This window comes from Montipora foliosa, chromosome 6 (assembly GCF_036669935.1).
Source record: "Montipora foliosa isolate CH-2021 chromosome 6, ASM3666993v2, whole genome shotgun sequence".
Lineage (NCBI taxonomy): Eukaryota > Metazoa > Cnidaria > Anthozoa > Scleractinia > Acroporidae > Montipora > Montipora foliosa.
In genome coordinates, this window is record NC_090874.1 from 15,976,954 (window position 1) to 15,996,953 (window position 20,000).

General features: G+C 40.5%; 1 protein-coding gene across 1 annotated transcript in view; it reads left to right on the plus strand.

Annotated features, from left to right (window-relative positions):
* Positions 1-7,455: 7,455 nt before the first annotated feature.
* Positions 7,456-20,000, plus strand: part of LOC138006830 (ras guanine nucleotide exchange factor Y-like) — a 57,154-nt gene continuing 44,609 nt past the window's right edge. The window contains exons 1-4 of the mRNA XM_068853420.1: positions 7,456-8,295; positions 9,163-9,283; positions 10,174-10,245; positions 14,634-14,695. Coding sequence (XP_068709521.1) covers positions 7,465-8,295; positions 9,163-9,283; positions 10,174-10,245; positions 14,634-14,695 — 1,086 coding nt within the window. The 5' untranslated portion in view covers positions 7,456-7,464. The remainder of the gene's footprint in view (positions 8,296-9,162; positions 9,284-10,173; positions 10,246-14,633; positions 14,696-20,000) is intronic.

Below are 20,000 nucleotides of genomic sequence, written 5' to 3' on the forward strand. Positions count from 1 at the left end.
AAGGAGAAAGAAAGCTTCCTGCGCGGATAAGCTTTCTTGCTCTTTTTATCCTTTTTTTTTGCAAATATTTTCCTAGCGTTGTTCGCCATCTTGAAAGCGATACTTATGGGCCAGTCGCCCATGACTGATAGGTTCGCGGTTTCATCTCTTAACGAAATTCGTTTTTAGTTTCCGCGGCTCTTACCGAAATTCGTTTTTAGTTTACATGATACCAGGATGATATTTCATTGCAAAACGAGAGTTTCATTTGGATTGAAAACGGAATGAATTCATTCTGGAATGACTTGAACTGGAACAAAATTTCGTCACGGTATCGTGGAAACAGATAAATCGAACAACTAAAAACTGAACTACGGATATCAGATTTCCAGGATTTTCATTGGCTCGCAGGACACAGGCTATCAGTTCATATACCTGCTGTACCTTATATGGCCAAGGAACGCGTAGCGCAATAAAGCGACCTGAAAACATTTTTGCAGCTCTCAGAAAAAAAATGGCCGACAAAAGGTGCTCTTTGCCCTGGAAGTTGTGACCATCATGGAAGATTTGTTGATCCTGGCCGGAGTTTTTAATAAAACAATTATTCTAATCGGGCTTGCTGGATATAAAATGATTATAACCAACGAGGCAAGCGCCTCGTTGGTTATCCATCACTTCATATCTAGCGCGCCCTCGTAGAATAATTGTTAAATATTTGGCGCTGGAATGAACTCGCTCTGGAATGAAAGTCATTCTGGAATAATGTAAACAGCCGTTAGTAGAGAAAATGAAATTGCAACGTATCTGATCAATTCACGAATGATAAATGCATACAGCAAAAAATAAGAAGAAAATTTTATTGTTACTGTTATAATCCATGAGCATATATCTGTAATTTCTAAAAATGAGACTGATTTGACTGACTTTTCGAAGACTGATTTGAAGCGCGTTCAGCGTCTTGTTCGGATTTGAGGAAAAATAAGACTCTGTGCCTTATTACTAACATGCTTTGTTCTGTGTGGTAGTAACAAATCACTCAGGACAGTGTCTTTGGAAATAATCCACAGTGACGCATGCACTAAGCTCTAACGAAATGCGTATATAAAAGCATTAACTTGAAGCCATGCAATTAAGGGTCCATTGTACTGAAGGGTACGAAACCGTCAAGACGCCTACATCTTACTTTTGTTTACGCTTTGTCGCTGATGAAAACCAGGTTTAAGTACTCCCAATTTTATCTATTAGTTCATGTAAGGGTAAGGCTGTTACATTTTATACAGTTTTCGGTTGTCTGCCTTTTGAGTCTTTCCCTTTTCATATATTGTAAATTAACTCTTACAATCCCCTCGGGGTGAGTTAATAAACGGTACTGTATTGTAGTTTAAAGTAAAATACATTTATGAACACGCAAGTAATATTGAAATAAGTTCGGAAAAAGTTCACAATTTTAAGAAAAAATGTATGAAACCGCCAGGTAAATAAAATTAAACTGTGAAACATGCATACAATACAATACACACAACGAAACGACAGAACTGGCTGGAGGCAAACCAGTTGGCAATTTACAAGTGCGGCTGGGAAGTTGAACCAGGGACTACCAGGATCAAATTCAACGAGTGGTCAGAGCGGGTCTTGAACCCGGGATCTCCGGATCTCAAGGCAAGCGCCCTAACCACTGGGCCACACTGCCTCATGTCATGTATGATATTGCAAGAAATCGGTTTTTATCAAGTATGAAATTTAACAAAGGTTGATTTAATACGTTTACTCAAAACTGAAGTGCTTTCGCATGTCACTTAAAAGCAAAGATGTTAGTGCAGCTTTTAGCTGTGTCAGGAGATAATTCCTTGATTTTGGACCATGAAAAAAAAGGAAGCGTTGACTTTTTTTCCTTACGAACACCATGGAGTGTTGTTGTTGTTGTCCCGGCCTTTGTTGCTGAGTTTTAATTTTGATTTTGTCAATGATTCCCAAAGGACCGCTTTACTTTGTTGAAGCTGTTTCGTAACAAAGGTAATATCACGTATTATCCAGAACTGGAAAAATATCACGTAGCATCCCATTAGTTGATTCATGCCGTGTGTGATTGTTTTTACTTACGAATATTTCCAGGATGAATTTGATGGTGTTGAAGTAACCTTTAACCTTAGGTAAGTTCTTCATCAATGACTTGTGCCGCTAACCAAATCGTCATGTAGATTTAATTAAGTGGACACAACTTGTAATAGATTTGTCTTACGTAAATATGTCGATAAAGCATGCTTCATTGGTACAGTGAAGGTAAACAATAAATCGGCTCATTTGGCATTTACTTTTTTTAATGTACTCTTGTTTAGGCCTTGTGTACAGAGTTTGACGCAAGTACAAACTTCACAAGTTGTAAAAACTGTTTGATGACATTATCATTTGTTACATATTTTTTTGTCTTCTTTGAACGTCAAGTAAACCAGTTTACGAGATTTTTGCCTTCGTTGTCAAAGTAGTAAATGTCTTTGATTGATTGGTGTGGTCAAACCAGATCAGTTTTGAAATCAAATCACGAACTTTTCAAGACGAATTCTTTCTTTATCATTAAATCGTTTAATTCGTTTCCACTATGAGACTGTCGTCTTGCTTCGAATCAATCACTAGTCGATCAACAAGAACATCCAACTTTAACTTGAACGGTTTTTTTATCTCTTCTTCTCCTTCCACAAATTTCCGTGGAGAAATAAGAATTTGAAAAATGCCACCTTGTATTCTTTTGCAGTACTAATATCTTTTGCCGCTTTATATTGGTGTGCATGGCTGCGATTGGTTGAGCTCACAGTTTGCGCCACTGAGAATAATTTTGTTTAAGTTCTACAACAGTTAATTGAAGATTAAGAGAAACTGCGAAAATGGGAGCCAGAAATGCAACGATTACACTAGCGAGGTGAAAAAGATTGTTGCATGCTTTTCATAAGATTCGCCGGATTTGAGTACTTCAGCGATAAACTCGTAGAATCTTAGTTAGTGACAAGAGTGACTCTAGAATTCATCGTGCCCCTTCATTAGGTCTCACACTTGGTAAGGAGAAGCACGTGCTTGCTCTCGCGTGTCGCACGTGAGAGTCTAAAATTACGCAACAGTCTTAAGCATTACTTTGCCTCCGTCACAAGAAGAGCGCCACCAAAATCCCCGAGAGACCATTCTGTGTAAGCCCCACGACAAAGTCATTGTTGAACCTTTGAAATTTATTATGATTCGACATCCAAATATCTTCAGTCCTCAACAACAAAAAGCGTTCTAATAGCTGCAAGTTTAAATTCCTCTGGAGGTTTACTTAGTCTTTCGCGATTCTTCCTTGTTTACGTTCCGTCGAACAATGTTAGCGAAGTATCCGAAAAATAAACTGGTACGAGCGGTTTCAGAGTAGAAATAGGGAATTAAAGATTTTCTCTTGTATGCTCACTTTGTCGTCAAAACCTCAAATTTGGTGATTTCATGTTGTTGTGTCGAACTCTGAAAGAATGTGTGCTAAAATGCGCGCGGCACGTGCAGGAAGATTCATTTCTGCTCTTTTAACCAATGATATGATATCATTGTTTTGTGGCTTTGGCGTTGCCGTAACCGTCGTCGTTTCTAAAACTCCCGAATGTCATTTCTACTCTTCGGGCACTGAGAATATTTAACACTCAGACCCGTAGCCCGCAAGGGCTACGGGTCAATAGCCCACGAGGCGAAGCCGAATGGGCTGTTGACCCGTGGCCCTTGAGGGCGAAGGGTCTAATTGTTTTAGTATCACCCAACCAATGAAGTTAGCAAATGCCGCGGGTTGAAGAAATGTTTATTTGGGAATAAAACGAAAGAAAGCGCCAGGGTATTCGCGACGCGAGCACTATTACTAATAGTCCTCTAGTAGCGTAGCCAATCAAAGTGCAGGATTTGCATTAGTCCACTAGTTGGGTGATACTTAAGTCGAATAGGGTGGGTTATGCTCGCGAACAGATCTTAAGATGTCTTTATCGGTTCACGATTCGTCAGTGTTAGTCAAATGGTGGGAGCAGTTCAGGAAACTAAGTACGGTCTCTGTGAACTTCATTAACATACGGATTACTTGCCTTTACACGCGATTAAGTTGTTGCCCTAGTTTAGTACCTGGTCTGACTAGTCCCAGTTTTGCATGTTGAAAAAGTGGTTAACGCTCTCTACCTGGCCCCGGTTGTTGCAGTAAAGGCCATTAGTATCACCCAACTATTGGACTAATGCAAATCCTGCATTTTAATTGGCTACGCTACTAGAGGAAGTAATAGTCCTCGAGTAGCGAAAAGCGTGACGCTAGCTTTCTTTTTATTCCCAAATAAATATTTCTTCAACTTGCATTTGCTAACTTCATTATTGCCTTTTTTGTCCGCTAGTTGGGTGATACTACTTCGCCCTCAAGGACCACGGGTCAATAGCCCATTCGGTTTCGTTGACCCGTAGCCCTTTCGGGCTACGGGTCGTATTGTTAATTAGTATCACCCAACTAGTGGACTAATGCAAATCCTGCATTTTGATTGGCTACGCTACTAGAGGACTATTATTAATAGTCCTCGAGTAGCGGAAAGCGTGACGCTTTCTTTCGTTTTATTCCCAAATAAACATTTCTTTAACTTGCATTTGATAACTTTATTATTGCCTTTTCTGTCCGACTAGTTGGGTGATACTTCGCCCTCAACGGCCACGGGTCAATAGCCCATCCGGCTTCGCCTCATGGGCTATTGACCCGTAGCCCTTGCGGGCTACGGGTCTAATTGTCAATTATCATTTTACCCACAGTTTCAATCTGTGCAAAGATATTTGTATTTGCGCACGTGGCCGTGAATATGCACACCCTAAGCACGTGTACAAAAAGTTTGGCCAACGTTCAACGTGAAGTATATTTCATACTCTGCATAGTAACACCAGATAAAGTTGTCCGGGCTTTGAACAATCTGGACCTGATAAGAGATAACCATAGTGCAGCGCTAACAAAACTAATCAAGCTATCAATTTGGTAGTTTGAGCAAGTTTCAATCGAGTTTCGTGAAACCAAAACCAAAGTAATTACTTTGGCCAATCAAAAAGGACGGAGACAATCCAGTAAACCAATCAAAACTGGAAGTAATTACACGTAGCCGACACAAAGCGCGGGGAAATGTGCACACGCGAGGCGCGATTGGTTTTGGTTTCACTTCTAATTGATTAGAAAAGTGGCACGAGAACCGTTTGAACCAATCACTGAATGAAGTAATGCAAAACCAAAGCAATTCGCTAATTACTTTCGAAATTAAATTGAAAACCGCTCTAAGAGTTACCTACTCCTCTAGCAATTGAGACATTTCATTGGTGTCCATTTTGCAGATCACCTGGACTCAGAGTAAGACCACCCCCTCAATTATCTCGCTTGCTGCCGCGTCACGGTTACCTCTAGATGGATTGTCAAGTACTACCTCCACACTAGGGAACCCCAACAATTCCCTCCAGCAACAGGAGGCACAGCATTGGAGTTCTTGATTTCAGCCTAACACCCTGAAAGACGTTCATACAAGATCCAAGGAGAAACAGTCTACAAAAACGGAGTAGTGTTCAGCAGGATGCCTCAATAACGAAGGTGACGCCGGTTTATCGTGCCCGACCGACCCTGTCTTTACTACGCTTTACCTTGAAGACCCCGTCCCGTGTGTCTAAAAAATCCATCCAATTTTTAGACATTCTTGTGAACTGGTACTGTCCCTTAGGGCTAGAATACCTGAGCTATCGAGAGAAAATAGTTCCCCGGGTGTCCTTATTTCCGATACAGACAGAATATAACTATTAGAAGGCATGCCACAAAATGTCCAGGATTCTTTGGATGAACCGGACGTCACTTGGGAAGCTGTGCCATTTGATGTTATTGGTACTTTTGAGGTCTCCCCGACAACCACTTTGTCCTCTTCACCCCAAGAAGGATTTAACGAAACACGCGATGAGAAGATAGCTCTTTCGGAGATTCCACATAAGGAAGAAGTCTCCGTAACAAACTGTCCATCACGACGGGGATTTGAAGTAGAATACGGTGCACTGGAGCAACTTGGCAACCGTGCAAGCGTAGTATTCTCAATGGATAGACCTGAAAAGTCACCAGAAAAAAACGCCGTTGGAAACCACGGTCCTTGCCCAGATGTTGGCAGCCAGCAAGTGATGTGCCACACTGCAGCAAACGATAAAATAGGACGCTTTGAAGAGGGCAAACGCCAAGAAAATAGTGGAATAGTTGATGAACAAAAGACACTAGAAAACACTTACAATGAAAACCTCTGTTCCTCCTCCTTTTTGAAAAGGAAGTTCTCAATGAATGGTGTCCCGCGCAATTTCTCTCAAAAGGTTGGCGAGGTAACAGGAAGAGTTGCCGAATCAGTCGAATCTTGCCATTCATTTACCGTGGATTCAGGGAGCAGTGGCAGCCCACACAAAGACAAAAGTAGCCTTCTTAGTAGGATAATCAGGAGTCCTAGTCTAACAAAAAGAGGCTCTATTGGGAACGTTCTTAACTCGTTATATCCAAATTCAAATAAAGAAAAACCTTTACCTTTTATATCAACAGCGAAAGCTGCTGCTGGCAATAATTTGTCACAGACCAAAGAGTCTGCTACAGTAGGAAATGGAAAACCTAAAGATGTTGAAAAGTGCGCTTCTAACAGTGAAAGCCTTGAGACGATCGTCCAGACGAATGTGGTTAACCATTGCCAGGTATTACAGCGAAAGAGAAGGAATTCAATAGCTAGCTCCACGCCACTGACGGGAGCATCGGATACGTTCTTAAGAGGTTACGTAGAAAATGGAAAGTGGAATTGTAGAGATATTTCTGTGAGGTCGTCTGATATCGCATCGAATACAAAAAGCGATTTAAACAAAAGCAACGACCACAAGAAAATTAATATCACAACTCAAACGTACAGCAGCGAGGACGTTTCACATAGGTGCAATGGACATGGCCGTTCCAGTCATGGTGAAGTTCACGGCGAGTTAAAAACCTTAAATCCAAGTCATCATAGTCCCATGAAAGGAAAGTCGCAAACTAAAGTTGATCACAGAGCGGCTTCTCCAAAGTCAAAACGTTTTGAAGACGACGGTTTGAACGACGCTCAAATGCTATCGGAGCAGACGTCTTTAGCGCCACACGAGAAAACCACAGGTAGTACTCCACTTTCCTCCGGCATCATTGACTCTCCTCAGCGGAAATCTAGTGTAACAATAATCAAACGCCCACCCGTTGCTTTAGTGATTTCAAACAATAAGTCTGGAAGAACCGAAGTAAGAAGAAACAGTTTAGAGAATCAGGTCTCGAGCGGGGTTTCATTTATAAATTCCTGTTTTATACCACTGGGCCAGGAAGAGGCGGAAGAGTATTCCATAATGAAAGAAGAGGAGGAGAGAAAATCATCAAAAAATGCCTCTTTGAATTCAAAAATTAAAATGAGTTCCGGCGTCGTTGTTTCATGTGGTCAAAAAGGAAGAATAATGCGTAAGTCTGGTACGGCTGAAAATTCGCCACCACTGAATGACTCTCTTCCCACGAACGATCGGTTTGTGGCGCTCAGCGAGAGATACGCTGCTCTTAAGGCGAAGATTAGGGGAATCGACATTAAACAAAAAAATCAAGTTGGTTCATTTGCGGCTTCACCGATGATTTCTTGCTCTCCAGAGACTAACAATGCATTGGAATTGTCAAAACGCCCGACAGCCGTGGAGATTGCACGAATAGAAGAGCTTCAGGACAGAGTATCTGGTAATTGTGTTGGAGCACGGGCCAATGGAATCGAAGAGAGATTGATGGTGGAAAGTCATGGCAACCAAAGGGAAGTTGGTGTCAAAGAAGGCATAAATGTCCATCACACCAATATCGTGTGCAGTGAAAGGGACATTGCGAAAAATGTTGATGAAGAGTTACTGAGAAGAGTGAATAGTGTTCATGATCATGAGACGAACGGTAACATTACCTGGGGCACAAGCGTCGACGAAAACAACAACGACATCACAAGTGACTTTCATAACACCGCCGAGATACAAGTTTCATTAATTGAAGTAGGGCCTGGTGACAAAACAGCTCTTGACTTCAGGCCCGAGTCTGCAGTCCAGAGGACGAGAACCAGCGTTGTTGCTAAGCTGATGAACAGGAAAATGATTATCAGAAAGAGGCAAAGTGTAGTTCCAAGGATGGTAAAAAGGCAGTCCATGATATACAATGAGCACGTTTCTACAGGGTGTGGCATACCAAGAACTGTTGAGCAGTTCGAGAGGATAAGGACGTTCGTTGAAAACACCATGCTCCGTGCCCCTGTGAGACAAGAGGTAAGTTTAAAAACTAATTTTGTAGCTTTTCCAGGAAGCTACTGTATGTAAGAGTCATTCGTTTTAACTTAAGACCAAGGACAAGTTTAGGTCGCTTTGAGTGAGAGTATCTTCAAGTTCTTTTGACTTGCAGATTTCAGAAAGTAAACTTTAACGAGAACCTAGGGCGCTTACCATTTAAACGGAATTTTCGGTGAGAAATTTTTGACCGATGGTACTGGACATTCCCTACCGAAGAAATGGGAAACGGAATGAGCCGTTCCATTTGTTAGGCCATTTCCGAATGCCGTAAGAGTCTGGTTACAATTAGATGTGGGCGGAAAAAACCCGCCAAGTGAATTGATGTAATCCTCGCATCGCCTGGTTCAAGTGGTGCAAACAAATGGTACGAAAAATTTCGGTCATTTCGTTAAAAGTAGAAAAAGAAGACAACCTTCGAAAGTTGTCCTTTTTTTCCTGAAAATTTCTGTTTATTGTCAACCGTTCCATTCGTTTTCCCACCAGCCTGGAACAACCGGTTTTTGTGACAAATGGTAAGCGTCCCTGTACACAGAGAGAATTATATTTAGTGTAGCGAACAGGAAAATTATTATTTTGAAGGGTTTTTTTTTTTTACAAATTTCTCTGATAAATCTACTTGCTGGCAAAAGCCTTGTAGTAAAACTTTGCATGCATCCAACGCCTCCTTGGAGATGATGATGGACAGTTGACGTCCAAGCAAATAGCCAACCTCGTCAACGACAGGAAGGGCTGGAGGAAGCTTACAGTCTCTTGCGCAGCAGCCGGCCGATGATGATGATGATGATGGAGAAAATACCGCACAGAACACTGAACTTGTTTCCCTTGTTATATGTGCTCTCATCTTAGGCGCTGACGATCAAGGAGTTGTTAAATGGTCTTTCTTCCTGTTTGACTGAAAGAGAATTAGTCGCCATCTGTAAGGAGTGTGCCAAGACCTTGCGGACCTTAGATGCCCTTGGAAGTTTGCGTGAGTTGTTATGGTGCACAATTAAGAAAAGGAATCAGTTTTGTGTATTACCTTTATCATAGTAATTTTGTAGTAATTTCGTCAAAGCGTTGTCTGCGAAGTTTGTAATGAACTGGTGTCGTTCGACAAGTAAGGCTGCTTTTCCGTCTGCAGGCCTCAGTGCCGTCGATCAGGGCCCGGTTGTTCGAAAGCCGATTAGCGTGAACTTTTTTTTCATGTTTTCAACTTTTTGGTGAAAGTTTCTTTTGCTTATTTATCGTTTTTCAAGATTGACTTCTTCTAATGTAAACTTTTGCCGAATATCAGCGTTGAAAAGCATTTAGGAGTAGAGAAATAAACTCGTTTGTTAATTTTTAATTTGAGATTAGCGTTAATCGAAGTCGACTTTTGAACAACCGGGCCCAGTTGATTTAAAAAAACCGAAGAAGGGCCGGTTGCGAAAAGGTGGAAAGTTCGGAAGATTTAAACGTGTTTTCCTATTTTTCATATAAAAATGTTTGTTAGTGAGATTCGCCCAAAGAGTAAAACTCGCGAAGTAATTTGATTTAAACATTTTCCATTCCGTGCAACGGCTTCTCGTCTCCCGTCTGTTACTGGGAAGAGGGCTCAAGACTCACTTTAGCTGGATTAACGCAAATGAAAGGTTGCAACACACAGACCAAATCCTCGATTACTTCTAATTAATTAACGTTCTATTGTTTCGAACAGGCTCTTTTTTAATAAGGGCCTCCTTTTCAGTCATTGAGCTCAATGGTGACCTCCTATTCAAAGTTTATACCCTTTCAAAGTGCGCCATGCCGGCTCGGTCATTGATTTTAAGGACACCTCTAAGCTCAGGCATTCCTTATCCAATATGGCTGTCTTGACCTGACCTTTTACTCTTTGTTTAGCCTCTTATGTGTCATTGGAGTCTGTGATCATCAATCCAAGCGGAACAATCAAGTTCAAGCAGCTTAGAACAGGTAACTGTTCCTCTGAAAAATTAAGTATTTGGCAAAATGATCTCCCTCGACTATTTGCCGTTCTACCATAGACCTTTGCATAAATGGCGCCCAAATTTGAATAACAATACTTGATACATCCTTAGCCTCACATTCATGAGAAAAATCCTTTGTCGTGAAACATAAACACGACGCTAAGGATGTATGAAGTATTGTTATTCAAATTTGGGCGCCATTTATGCAAAGGGTCTATGGCGCCAAAGACAAGATCATCGTAGATAAGCAGCAACTTATGAAGGTGCGAGGAAAGCCTTAAAAGACAATTCCAAGCTTGAGCCTCTTACAGCATAGAAGTCGAACTCACAAGTAACCAGCTCCCACAGGGCTTGACAATTCAGTTGGTAGAGCAGTGCGGCGCATACGGCAATCATCCGGGTCCAAGTCTCGTTTCGAGCCAGGGGTTCGTTTCTCGAACGTCCCGAAAACTTTTTGGGCCCGAGAAGCCCTTTACGAACCTGCCATTCGCTTGTTTTGACAAGCAGTTCTTTTATCATGTTTTCAAAATCACAAAAAGAAAAATGATTGTGAAGTGTGCATGATGACTCCGTTAATAAGATACTGAGGGAATTGTGACACCCGAAAAGGGTCCGAAAAGTTTCGAGACTTTCGAGAAACGGAGCCCTGGATTTTTTGAGGCTTCTTTTGCAACTGCTAAGTAAGAATCTGGTATCAGGTTTGTCGCCATCTGCGTCAGAAAAGTGTCTATATATTTTTTAACCAAGTTTTGCTGGAAAATGAACCATAGACCAAGTGTTGTACCTAATTCAAATCTCCCGAGGTTAGGATTCTTTTGTGTATAGAAGGTTTTCACCAGACTTCATCGCCGCCATGTTGATGGACGAAACAAAAGATCTCTCATTATCTTCTTTTGTTTGTCCACCAGAAGTCGTATATTTCTCTAATGTTATTGGTGTCTTTAGAGGTTGGTTGAAAACGTCCTATTGTATTTGTATTATAAGGTATATGGAAATAACTGGAACAAAACCTTATATTCCCAAAGGGTTTGAATTGGGTACAACATTGAGTTAAGCGATTTGTTGTATTGCTTATTTTCCCGCAAAAACTGTTTTAAATACAGGATAATTTGGTTAAATCTTACTCTTGGGCGATGAACTCTTGACTCTATATCATTCAAAGACAAGTTAGGGAAGAGACCCACGTGGGGCCCGTTTCTCGAAAGTCCCGAAACTTTTCGGTCGCCTCAATTCCCTCCGTATCTCAAGAAGGGAGAGGATTTAAGTCGTCAAACTTCACAGTCAATTTGCTTTTTGTTACCTTGAAAACATGTTAAAAGATCGGCTTTCCTGAACAAGCGGTTGGCAGGTTCACAAATGGCTTTTCGGGCCCGGAAAGTTTTCGGGACTTTCGAGAAACGGGCCCCAAGTGCGAGGGCGGTAAGATTCACTCAAGTTCGTTCCCAGGACCTTTCCCTTCGCTTTGACCACTGGCTCGGGGATTTCTGGGTAGCCTCTTGTTGAGCTCCATTGCTGTCCTTGGAAAATGGCCATTAGATTTGCCTGTCGCCAATTGCGACTTCTAAATCTCTTACGTAGTTCTGCTCATTTGCAAACCTCTCAGGTGGATTAATCGATAACTCCTTCACCCTAATCTCGTAACGTATAATGTGATTTGCTCGATACCCAAGACTAAACAATTTAAACAATGACTTAGATTTAAATACAATAGAAACTGCTTACAATAACAAACAATGCGCGCGCAGTATCGGTATCTATCAACATCAATACATCATTAATTTTAGTAGCTGTCAAAACCGCTTCGATGCATGAATTATTATGGTTTTACTTATTGAATTTTTCTGACCATTGGTCCCCTGTCAGTTAGCACGTGTCAGAAAGCGTCACTGTGATCAAATTTGTAGTTCAAATAATCTACAAAGAAATGAAACCTGAAAGGCAAAAGCTTCACTGAGAGTGCGCAGATATCCTGCGTGCGGAACATTGATGTTGTTTTTTTTTTTTCTTTGAGAAAAAAAAAACAAGCCAAGCTGCCAACAGTCTCGGGACTAGTTTCACCCAGGCAATCTAATTCCATCGAGAAGTCTATCACCCAGAAGTCTTGATCCGCGATGGAATGCGGCTCATCAGTTTTCGGTATTATCTCTATTTTAGGATGGCTACTGTTAGATTTTGCGGGAACTTCAGTAATTTGCTTACTTGTGTTGTCGTGGCTGTATAATTACACCCCTCGGAGTTGTGCAGCTTTCGCAAGTGGAAAGGTTAGCGGCGGTCGTGATAGCCAATGGCCACAGCTTTCGAACGCTCTGATAATTATCATGTGCATAATACTGCGTGTGGAAAGTGGATACATTAACCTGACAGAACAAGCCACGCGTTGAGACTCTTGCAGAATTACACGTCCATTGAAGCAGTTTTTTTTGAGCCGGGAGATGTACTAAGTTAACACTTTCTCTAGAAATTCAACTAGAATATAGTGAGTTCCTCGTCTTAAAGCGTTGCTGCGTGCTTTGAATGCGAGATTTGTCCTACAGAGAAGAACTTGTTGCTGAGCGAGCACATACATCAAGAAGGTTGCTTTTGAAGAGGGATATAGTATCCAGTTTTTCTACCTTGTCGTCACGTCGTAGAATCATTATCCTCGCTATGGATTCAATGTGAGTTGACGCTTGGGCGACTGAGAGTTTAGATTAATCGAGGCCTATCGACTCCAATGTAAAATTAAGTCGTCGCCGGATAAATGGGTTGGTGAACGTCTTCAGTGAAGAACTGTCTTCACAGGCTAATTTAAAGAGTATTGAAGTTTGTCTGGTGTCCGCTTCAGTTATGCAAACTTCATTTTCTTGTTCGCCCATGCTCAAAGAACGAACATTTATATGAAACGGCTTCAAACTATTTAAAACATCATCTGTTCCGCCAACTTACGAAAAGCCTTCTTGTGAATCAAGCCAACGATTGTGAGAAAATTACCCTTTATAAACAAGAAGCGTAGCGAAAGACGAGTGTATTGAGATTCGATGAAAACAAATTCTTTACGAGAATAATTGTGCAGTTGATTGTTTTTGGCCGATGTTACTTCCTCAGTGTGCATTTCGCGTCTGCGCAAGTCTCGTGCAGTGCAAAGATCCGAGTTCAAGTTTATTGCGTCGCCAAATTATGTTAGAAAAGAACGAGTTACTGGATTTTGTCGTATGACAAATTTTAACATGAGCAAGTTTTAAACTTCAGGATCCAGAGTTTTTGTTCACGGAATTTTGATCAAGTGATGGAATCAGACGTTCTGTCACGTGACAATCCGTCCCGGTCGATCGTGTAATTCACATCACTTGATAAAGACTTCCTGATGGAATCGAAAGCTTGTGTGCTTAAACTCTCGGTCCTGGACTTAGAAACGTCTTGATGCTTAAACTAAAATGACGGTTTGTTGGAATGTAATCTGAAACAAACATCATGATTTGTTAGTCTCCATTGGTTTGTTTTAATTAAGCATTCCACTCCGAGATATCGTGACATAGCCGCTACATCCGGAGACGTTTAAGAACTGGTTTCCTGTCAATTAATTATTTTGAACAAATTACCAATGGGGCTATATTGATGCTCTTTATTGACTCTTGCTATTGACGAGGACGGCCAATGGCAAACGTAAGGTGTTTAATAACGGGATTTCATTCAATTGGTTATTTGATTCGACTTACTAATGACATTATAATGGTGCCCTTTGTTGATGCCCCCTGTTAGCGAAGATGCCCAAGGGCAACTGTAAAGGCGTTCAATAACTGGTTTCCCTTCAATTAATTGTTTTGGCGTATTATTAATGGAGGCGTAATGACGCCAAACAGTGGCAACACCACAATAAATGTTACTGAATGTTACTGAAATTGATGTGAACAGAATTAGGAAGAGTCTTGACGATAGAAAATGATTTCATCCCTCCGCAAAGTTGAATTTTTTTTCTCTGCAAGTATCACTGGAAATGAACGCACACTTTAACTTATTCATCTCTTCACACTTAAGTATCGTCTGGAAGGAAGTTTTTGTTTTTAACATGTAAGGATTTCAACTAGGATTTTGCAAGGATTTTGTTAATCACGTTAATATGGCCAAAGAGTACAAATGATATTTAAAATATGAAATGTAATAATCCAAGTTTCCCTGGGTAACTATCAGCTTAATCGGGCTTAAAACAACTGGCCCTCGATCATCAAATGAGTTATATTGCTCAACCGCCTTTGTAACAAGCCATGTTTTCTTCCTTAAACAGTTGCGTTTGTCAACGCTGTTAAGTTCTTTCTTTAAATGACCCCCTCCCCGCAGACTTTTAGCACTGCGTATGCCGGAAAGTTCTCACAAGTTTTTTTCCTTTCTTCATCTCAGGAATTTCTATCGATGATTTCTATTTGGCACCTGAGTACTCGACAAGATTTACATCGGAAAAAGTAAGTTGATTGATTGCTTCTTAACGACTTTTAGCGTAACAAGTACTTAATAGAGGTGTTTCACAAAAGCGCAATGCATGTAATGCAGACCTGCTGATGGGGGCTAACACCTACTTTGTCTGGTTATGTTAGCCAAGCTTGAGAGTATCTTCATGGCTGGCTTACCTTTAAGGGTACGATCAAGTCCGTACAAAACAAAAATTAGCTCGAATGAGCGAGGAATTCGGAGTATCCGAGTTGTAATTAAGCGTAGTAATCTGAACAAGTTGAACTCAAGAAAGGGCAAAACCATGGGAAATTAACATTAGTTCGAAATAGCGGAGAATGCGAAATAACGGGGTTCAACTGCAGTTCTGTAAAAAATACATGAGAACAAATAAAATGAAAGGAAAACCTGAGAAATCAGGTCAAAAATTCAGAGGTTTATAGAAGTAAATTATTCTCGAAAATGTAGATTTAGCTTCTTTTTAAAGTTACTGGATGTGAGGCCATTGCGTGGTACAGTTAAAGGAATGTCATTCCAGTTAATTGGAGCTTGGAAGCTCATGATCAGGTCATCATGCCGGTGGAAGTCGAGAATTTTCTGTGAAATAGCATTAAATTTGATAGACCGTTTGGCGATTGCATGCTCATTAACCTGGCTAATTAACAGAAACGAGTGACCTTCCACAAGGTAGTTACACTGTTTTAAAGCTAGCTAGTGTATTATTGTCCACTGTCCACAAGTAGCTCAGACGCAATGTTTGAAATACAGATTCAAGAACTGAAATTTCTGTTCCAAATCGTCCAAAATAAAAACAAGACTGTTATGCGTTATTAGATGAGATGAGTAGATTCTAAATCTCCCTCATTTTCTTCTATTCTCATTATCGAATATATATCCTCTGGCTACTGCGATTATTTTCCTCTTTTCTGTCAGGCAAATACGCAAGTAGGTGACATGAAATTGATACTACCTTCCCTGATTAGCCGTGCTATTGTGCAGGTAGTCTGTGCTTCAACCTTAATTTTGAATTTGTATTAAAGTTTGTTGTTTGTTTACAAGCTGAAAAAACAAAAAAATGTTTGCATAACAAATTGAAGTACGCGAGCACGTTAACAAACGCCCTTTTGCGCCTTTCCAAAAAAAGCGGGAGGAGGCATAATGGATTTGTTATGTAGAAGACAGCAAATAAACGAGCCGCACGTTTCTGTCTTCTCATTAAACATCAAGAGCCAAAAACTACAAATCGTTTCCTCTTAGTTCTGATATGGTGATGGCTGTTACCATCCAAATCATGAGCTTTTAAATTCAAGCCACTTTTTTTTAATAGAAAACGAAATTGCAAAATAATTGAAAAGTTTGGGCATTGAGACGCCATGTTGGAAATCATGGCACTGAACCGAAATACTTCTAAAACGTTTCAGGATCTAAGAGAAACGCACGCCTTTTGAAGAAAAGCCGGAGAGTTAAAGCAAAGAGGTGACAGCGAAGGAAACCGGCGGAAAAGGGTCGCATTTTTACTAAAGGACGCCACAGGCAATGGCATCCTGTCGCATTAATGTCTTGTTAAATGAGTCGTGATTAGAAGTGTGCCTCGTCTTTATCCTCACTAGACAGCCTGAGCGTCTGAGCCGGCGGCTAAGACGTCTCTTTAAGAGACACTCTCGTCTGAGCGAAACGTCAACTCGCAATTCTCTCTATACGTTTATCAAGTTGTTTTGATAAAACCAAACTTTCCTGTTTCTTTCCTCGCCGACTCAGCACCACAGTTTCCGTTTCAATGATACACCCATTCATGCGTTCCTTTTGAGCGAAGACGTACTTAACTTCGAGCTTGAAATTCGCTTGGCGGTTAATGCGTCTGCTATTTTTCCGTATTCATACTAGACGTCTGCGAAGTCTCCGACGTTTTAGTGGTCTGAAACGTATTGGGCATCCTCTAGTATAAATACGGCCCTGGTATAATTCTGCACGCTCAGAAAGTGCTTCACGTTTTAGTAGACGTCGGCGTCGTCTTTGTTTCAGTTTCTTTTTTGAAAGTATTGTAAATATTTTGATGTAATACATGTTTTAATTTGTTATATTTTAAGTTATTAATTAGATTTGCAAGATTTTATATGACATATATTGATGTAGTTATTTATTTCGAGTAATTTGTAATAGTGTTGTAAATAATTGCATAATTCAGCCGTTGGGCTGCGAAGCGATTTTAACAAACTATCTATCTATTTTCTATCTTCCTGTTGCCGACCATCAGATTTAACTACTAAAACGATTTTTCATATGTACTTCGTTTTCTCTAAATCACACGTTAACCAATTCTTGTTGTCCTTAAAACCTTCTTATTATCCGACAAGCGAGGGACGAGGAATTAGAATTCTGCGGACTCTTAATTGAACTTTCGTTCTCTTTTTTATACCGAATCACTCTCCTTTTAGCCGCCTCCCGGCCCATCGCACTATTAAAAGCAATATCACCACAACTCAGAATGATACTTGTTTAAAATCAACATTTTAAGGAGGGGGGGGGGGGGTGGGGGGGACGGTGCTTTCCTTGCTTGGAACCGTTTTTGCTTTACAGATTTCATTGTCCTAACGATTTTGTTTAGGATTTTAGCATGCATTGCTGTGATATATTTTGTAAACAAACACTTTTCTCACGGATATCTGCTTTCGCCTTTCCAATGAAGTACTTCAAATCGCACAATATCAGATAACCTTTCAACCTCTAGCGTGCTAATTGACTAATTAAATATCGATTATCAGGTTGTTTGAACCGTCTGATCCGCAATCCAAACGTTGGCAAGCGGAATTTTAAAGAATCCAAACGTTTTGGACTTATGCCTTCATTGCATTTGCGTTTGTTGGAAATAAAATTGGTTTTAGACGTTTCGGTGCGAATTGTCTCGTTAGTTCTTTGAACTTCGAACTCTTTTGTAAAATCAATTGGCCTTGCAGCCTCAGGGCCGAATTCCACTGATCTAGAAATGTCTGATACAGAAGAAAACAATCATGTAAGTATTTTTCAGTTCTTTTGCTTTTTAACTTTGGTAGACTGTATTGGTTTGCTCCTCTAATCTCCTCAGTTGATCAGATTGTACTTGGTATCTCTCAAAGGAAGAAGTAGGCAATTCAATTTGCGTGAGTCGTTGTCTGTAATCTCTTTAAATTTCTTCTGGCATATGGACAAGCTTTTATTCTTGAGTGTTGTCGGCAACTGTGCACGAAGTAGATGATCCCTTATATGACATAATTGAGTATATTATCTTCATTCCTCGTTTTTGCAAACGTTCAGGTTGTTTACACAAATATTCTGGCAGGCTGAAATGGTGAACTCATGCACTCTCATGCAGGAAGTATGGAAGGTACATCCATCTTTCTCCTCAGATTTATCAGTGTTCTCCTTTTCAAGCGATAACCGGTAGAATTTACTGCCTGGAATACCTTTTTTCACCCCCTAAAATAGGTATTGCTGTGATTCTTGAGAAAATTAAACAGGTATCTTTGATTGCTCTACTGGTTTTAAGAACCTCTTTGAGCTGTTGTGCTAAAAACCAGGGAGAACACTGCTTTAGCTCTTTTCAATTGAACCAGAAATTAAATTCACTTCTTAGGCCTTTGACAAAACATGTGCAATGTGGTCGTTCCACTTTAAATCAGATCTGATAATCACACCCAACAATTTTGCTGTCTGCACGCTTTCCAGGGGTTTCATGTCTATTTCTTCAGGGTCTTAGTCGTACACCTTCTTAGCAAAGTCAATTCTGAGTTCCTTTGACATGGTGAGGTGTAGTTGGTAGTGGTTTTCATGAATGCTTTACTGAAACCAGAGTTAATAGAGGGGACTCCAGTCCCCTCTATTAACTCTGCTGAAACTCATCTACAGCATCTTGAATCATGCTTTGTGAGCCTCGTTGGATAGCTTTATAGCTATTTACTGTCTCATATTTAACGCACACTCTTTATTAAATGTCACAATTTTTAGCCGGCAAGACGGCTAATAATGCGGTCAGTTGTCATTGTGAGGATTATGTAGGTAAATGTGTTTGTAAAATTATATATTAATCGAAATCAAATTACCTTCACTCGATGTTGCGCTTGATTGCCAAAAAAAAAACACTTAAGTTGGATGTAGACAATGTACACCCACGAAGTGGAAGCCGGGTTATTGAATACATATCTTCCTCTATTTGGAAGAGAAATCCGCCTATGTGTTCGCGTGGCCGAGAGGTAAAAGCGTCGGACTTGAGACCGGTAGGACCGGCAGGACGATGTTGTATAGTTGTTGTGGTTCCACTTCTCGGATGCGCTTGAAAATATGCAACGGGTCGGCCTCGAGCCAATGGTTGTCGTTCTGTGAATGTGTTCTCTGAAAAGCCTCGTGCCAACAATCTTATAAAGAACTAACACAAGGTAAAAAAGACGAAATAGAAGTTGCGATGGAAGACTTATTACTCGGGCCCCGTAGGGGCTCGAGTTATAAAAGACGTTAGATTTCAGTTTTTTTTTTTTCCTGTGCAGCAAAATGCACAATAGGAAAACGTGGCCGTGTTTGATTGGGCAATGCACAATAGAAAGCACGTGGCGGTGTTTTGATTGGGTAATGCACAATAGAAGCCACGTGGCGCTGTTTACTTTGTTTATTTAAAGCAAACACGTAATCCAAGATCATGAAGAGCTCTGTGATGCGTTGTTTGGATTACTGAAGATCGGCATTGCGTTGGCTTAATCGATTTCTTCTTGGGGCGCTCAAAGCACATACAAAGAATGGCATACGCTTTTCGCGGTAGACCCACACTAAAAGATGTCAAGCGTCAGCTTCGAAACGGGTCGTTCCGCGAACTGAATGAAACAAGAATATACTCGAATGTAACTGAAATGGACGCAACTATTGAAAGTGATACAAATCAAAACACTAATTCTTTAATAAGCAGCGGGTACCTTATTGAGAAATACTCTAAAGATGACAGCGACAAAGAAAATAACTCCACAAACAAATGGACGCTACATTGGAATCTTCTGAAGACAAAGTAAAAACATTTGCACAGCGAACAAATGGCCTCACGCTGGTACCATTTTCACCGCGAACAAATAGCCTCCCGCTCAGTGTACCATTGACTACGGAGATAAGTTTTTTGTCTATTACGTTTTTTTCTTTTTTATTGTTAAACAGTTTGTTTGTTGTAATGGTCTAGCTTATATCCTTTGTTCAAATAGCCATATTAGCGATTGTGTTCACTGCCATCTTGTGTGTATAGTTCTGTTCTAGTTTCACAAGATTTGATGTCATCAGTGGAAAATGTGATCAGCTCTTTAGAAAATA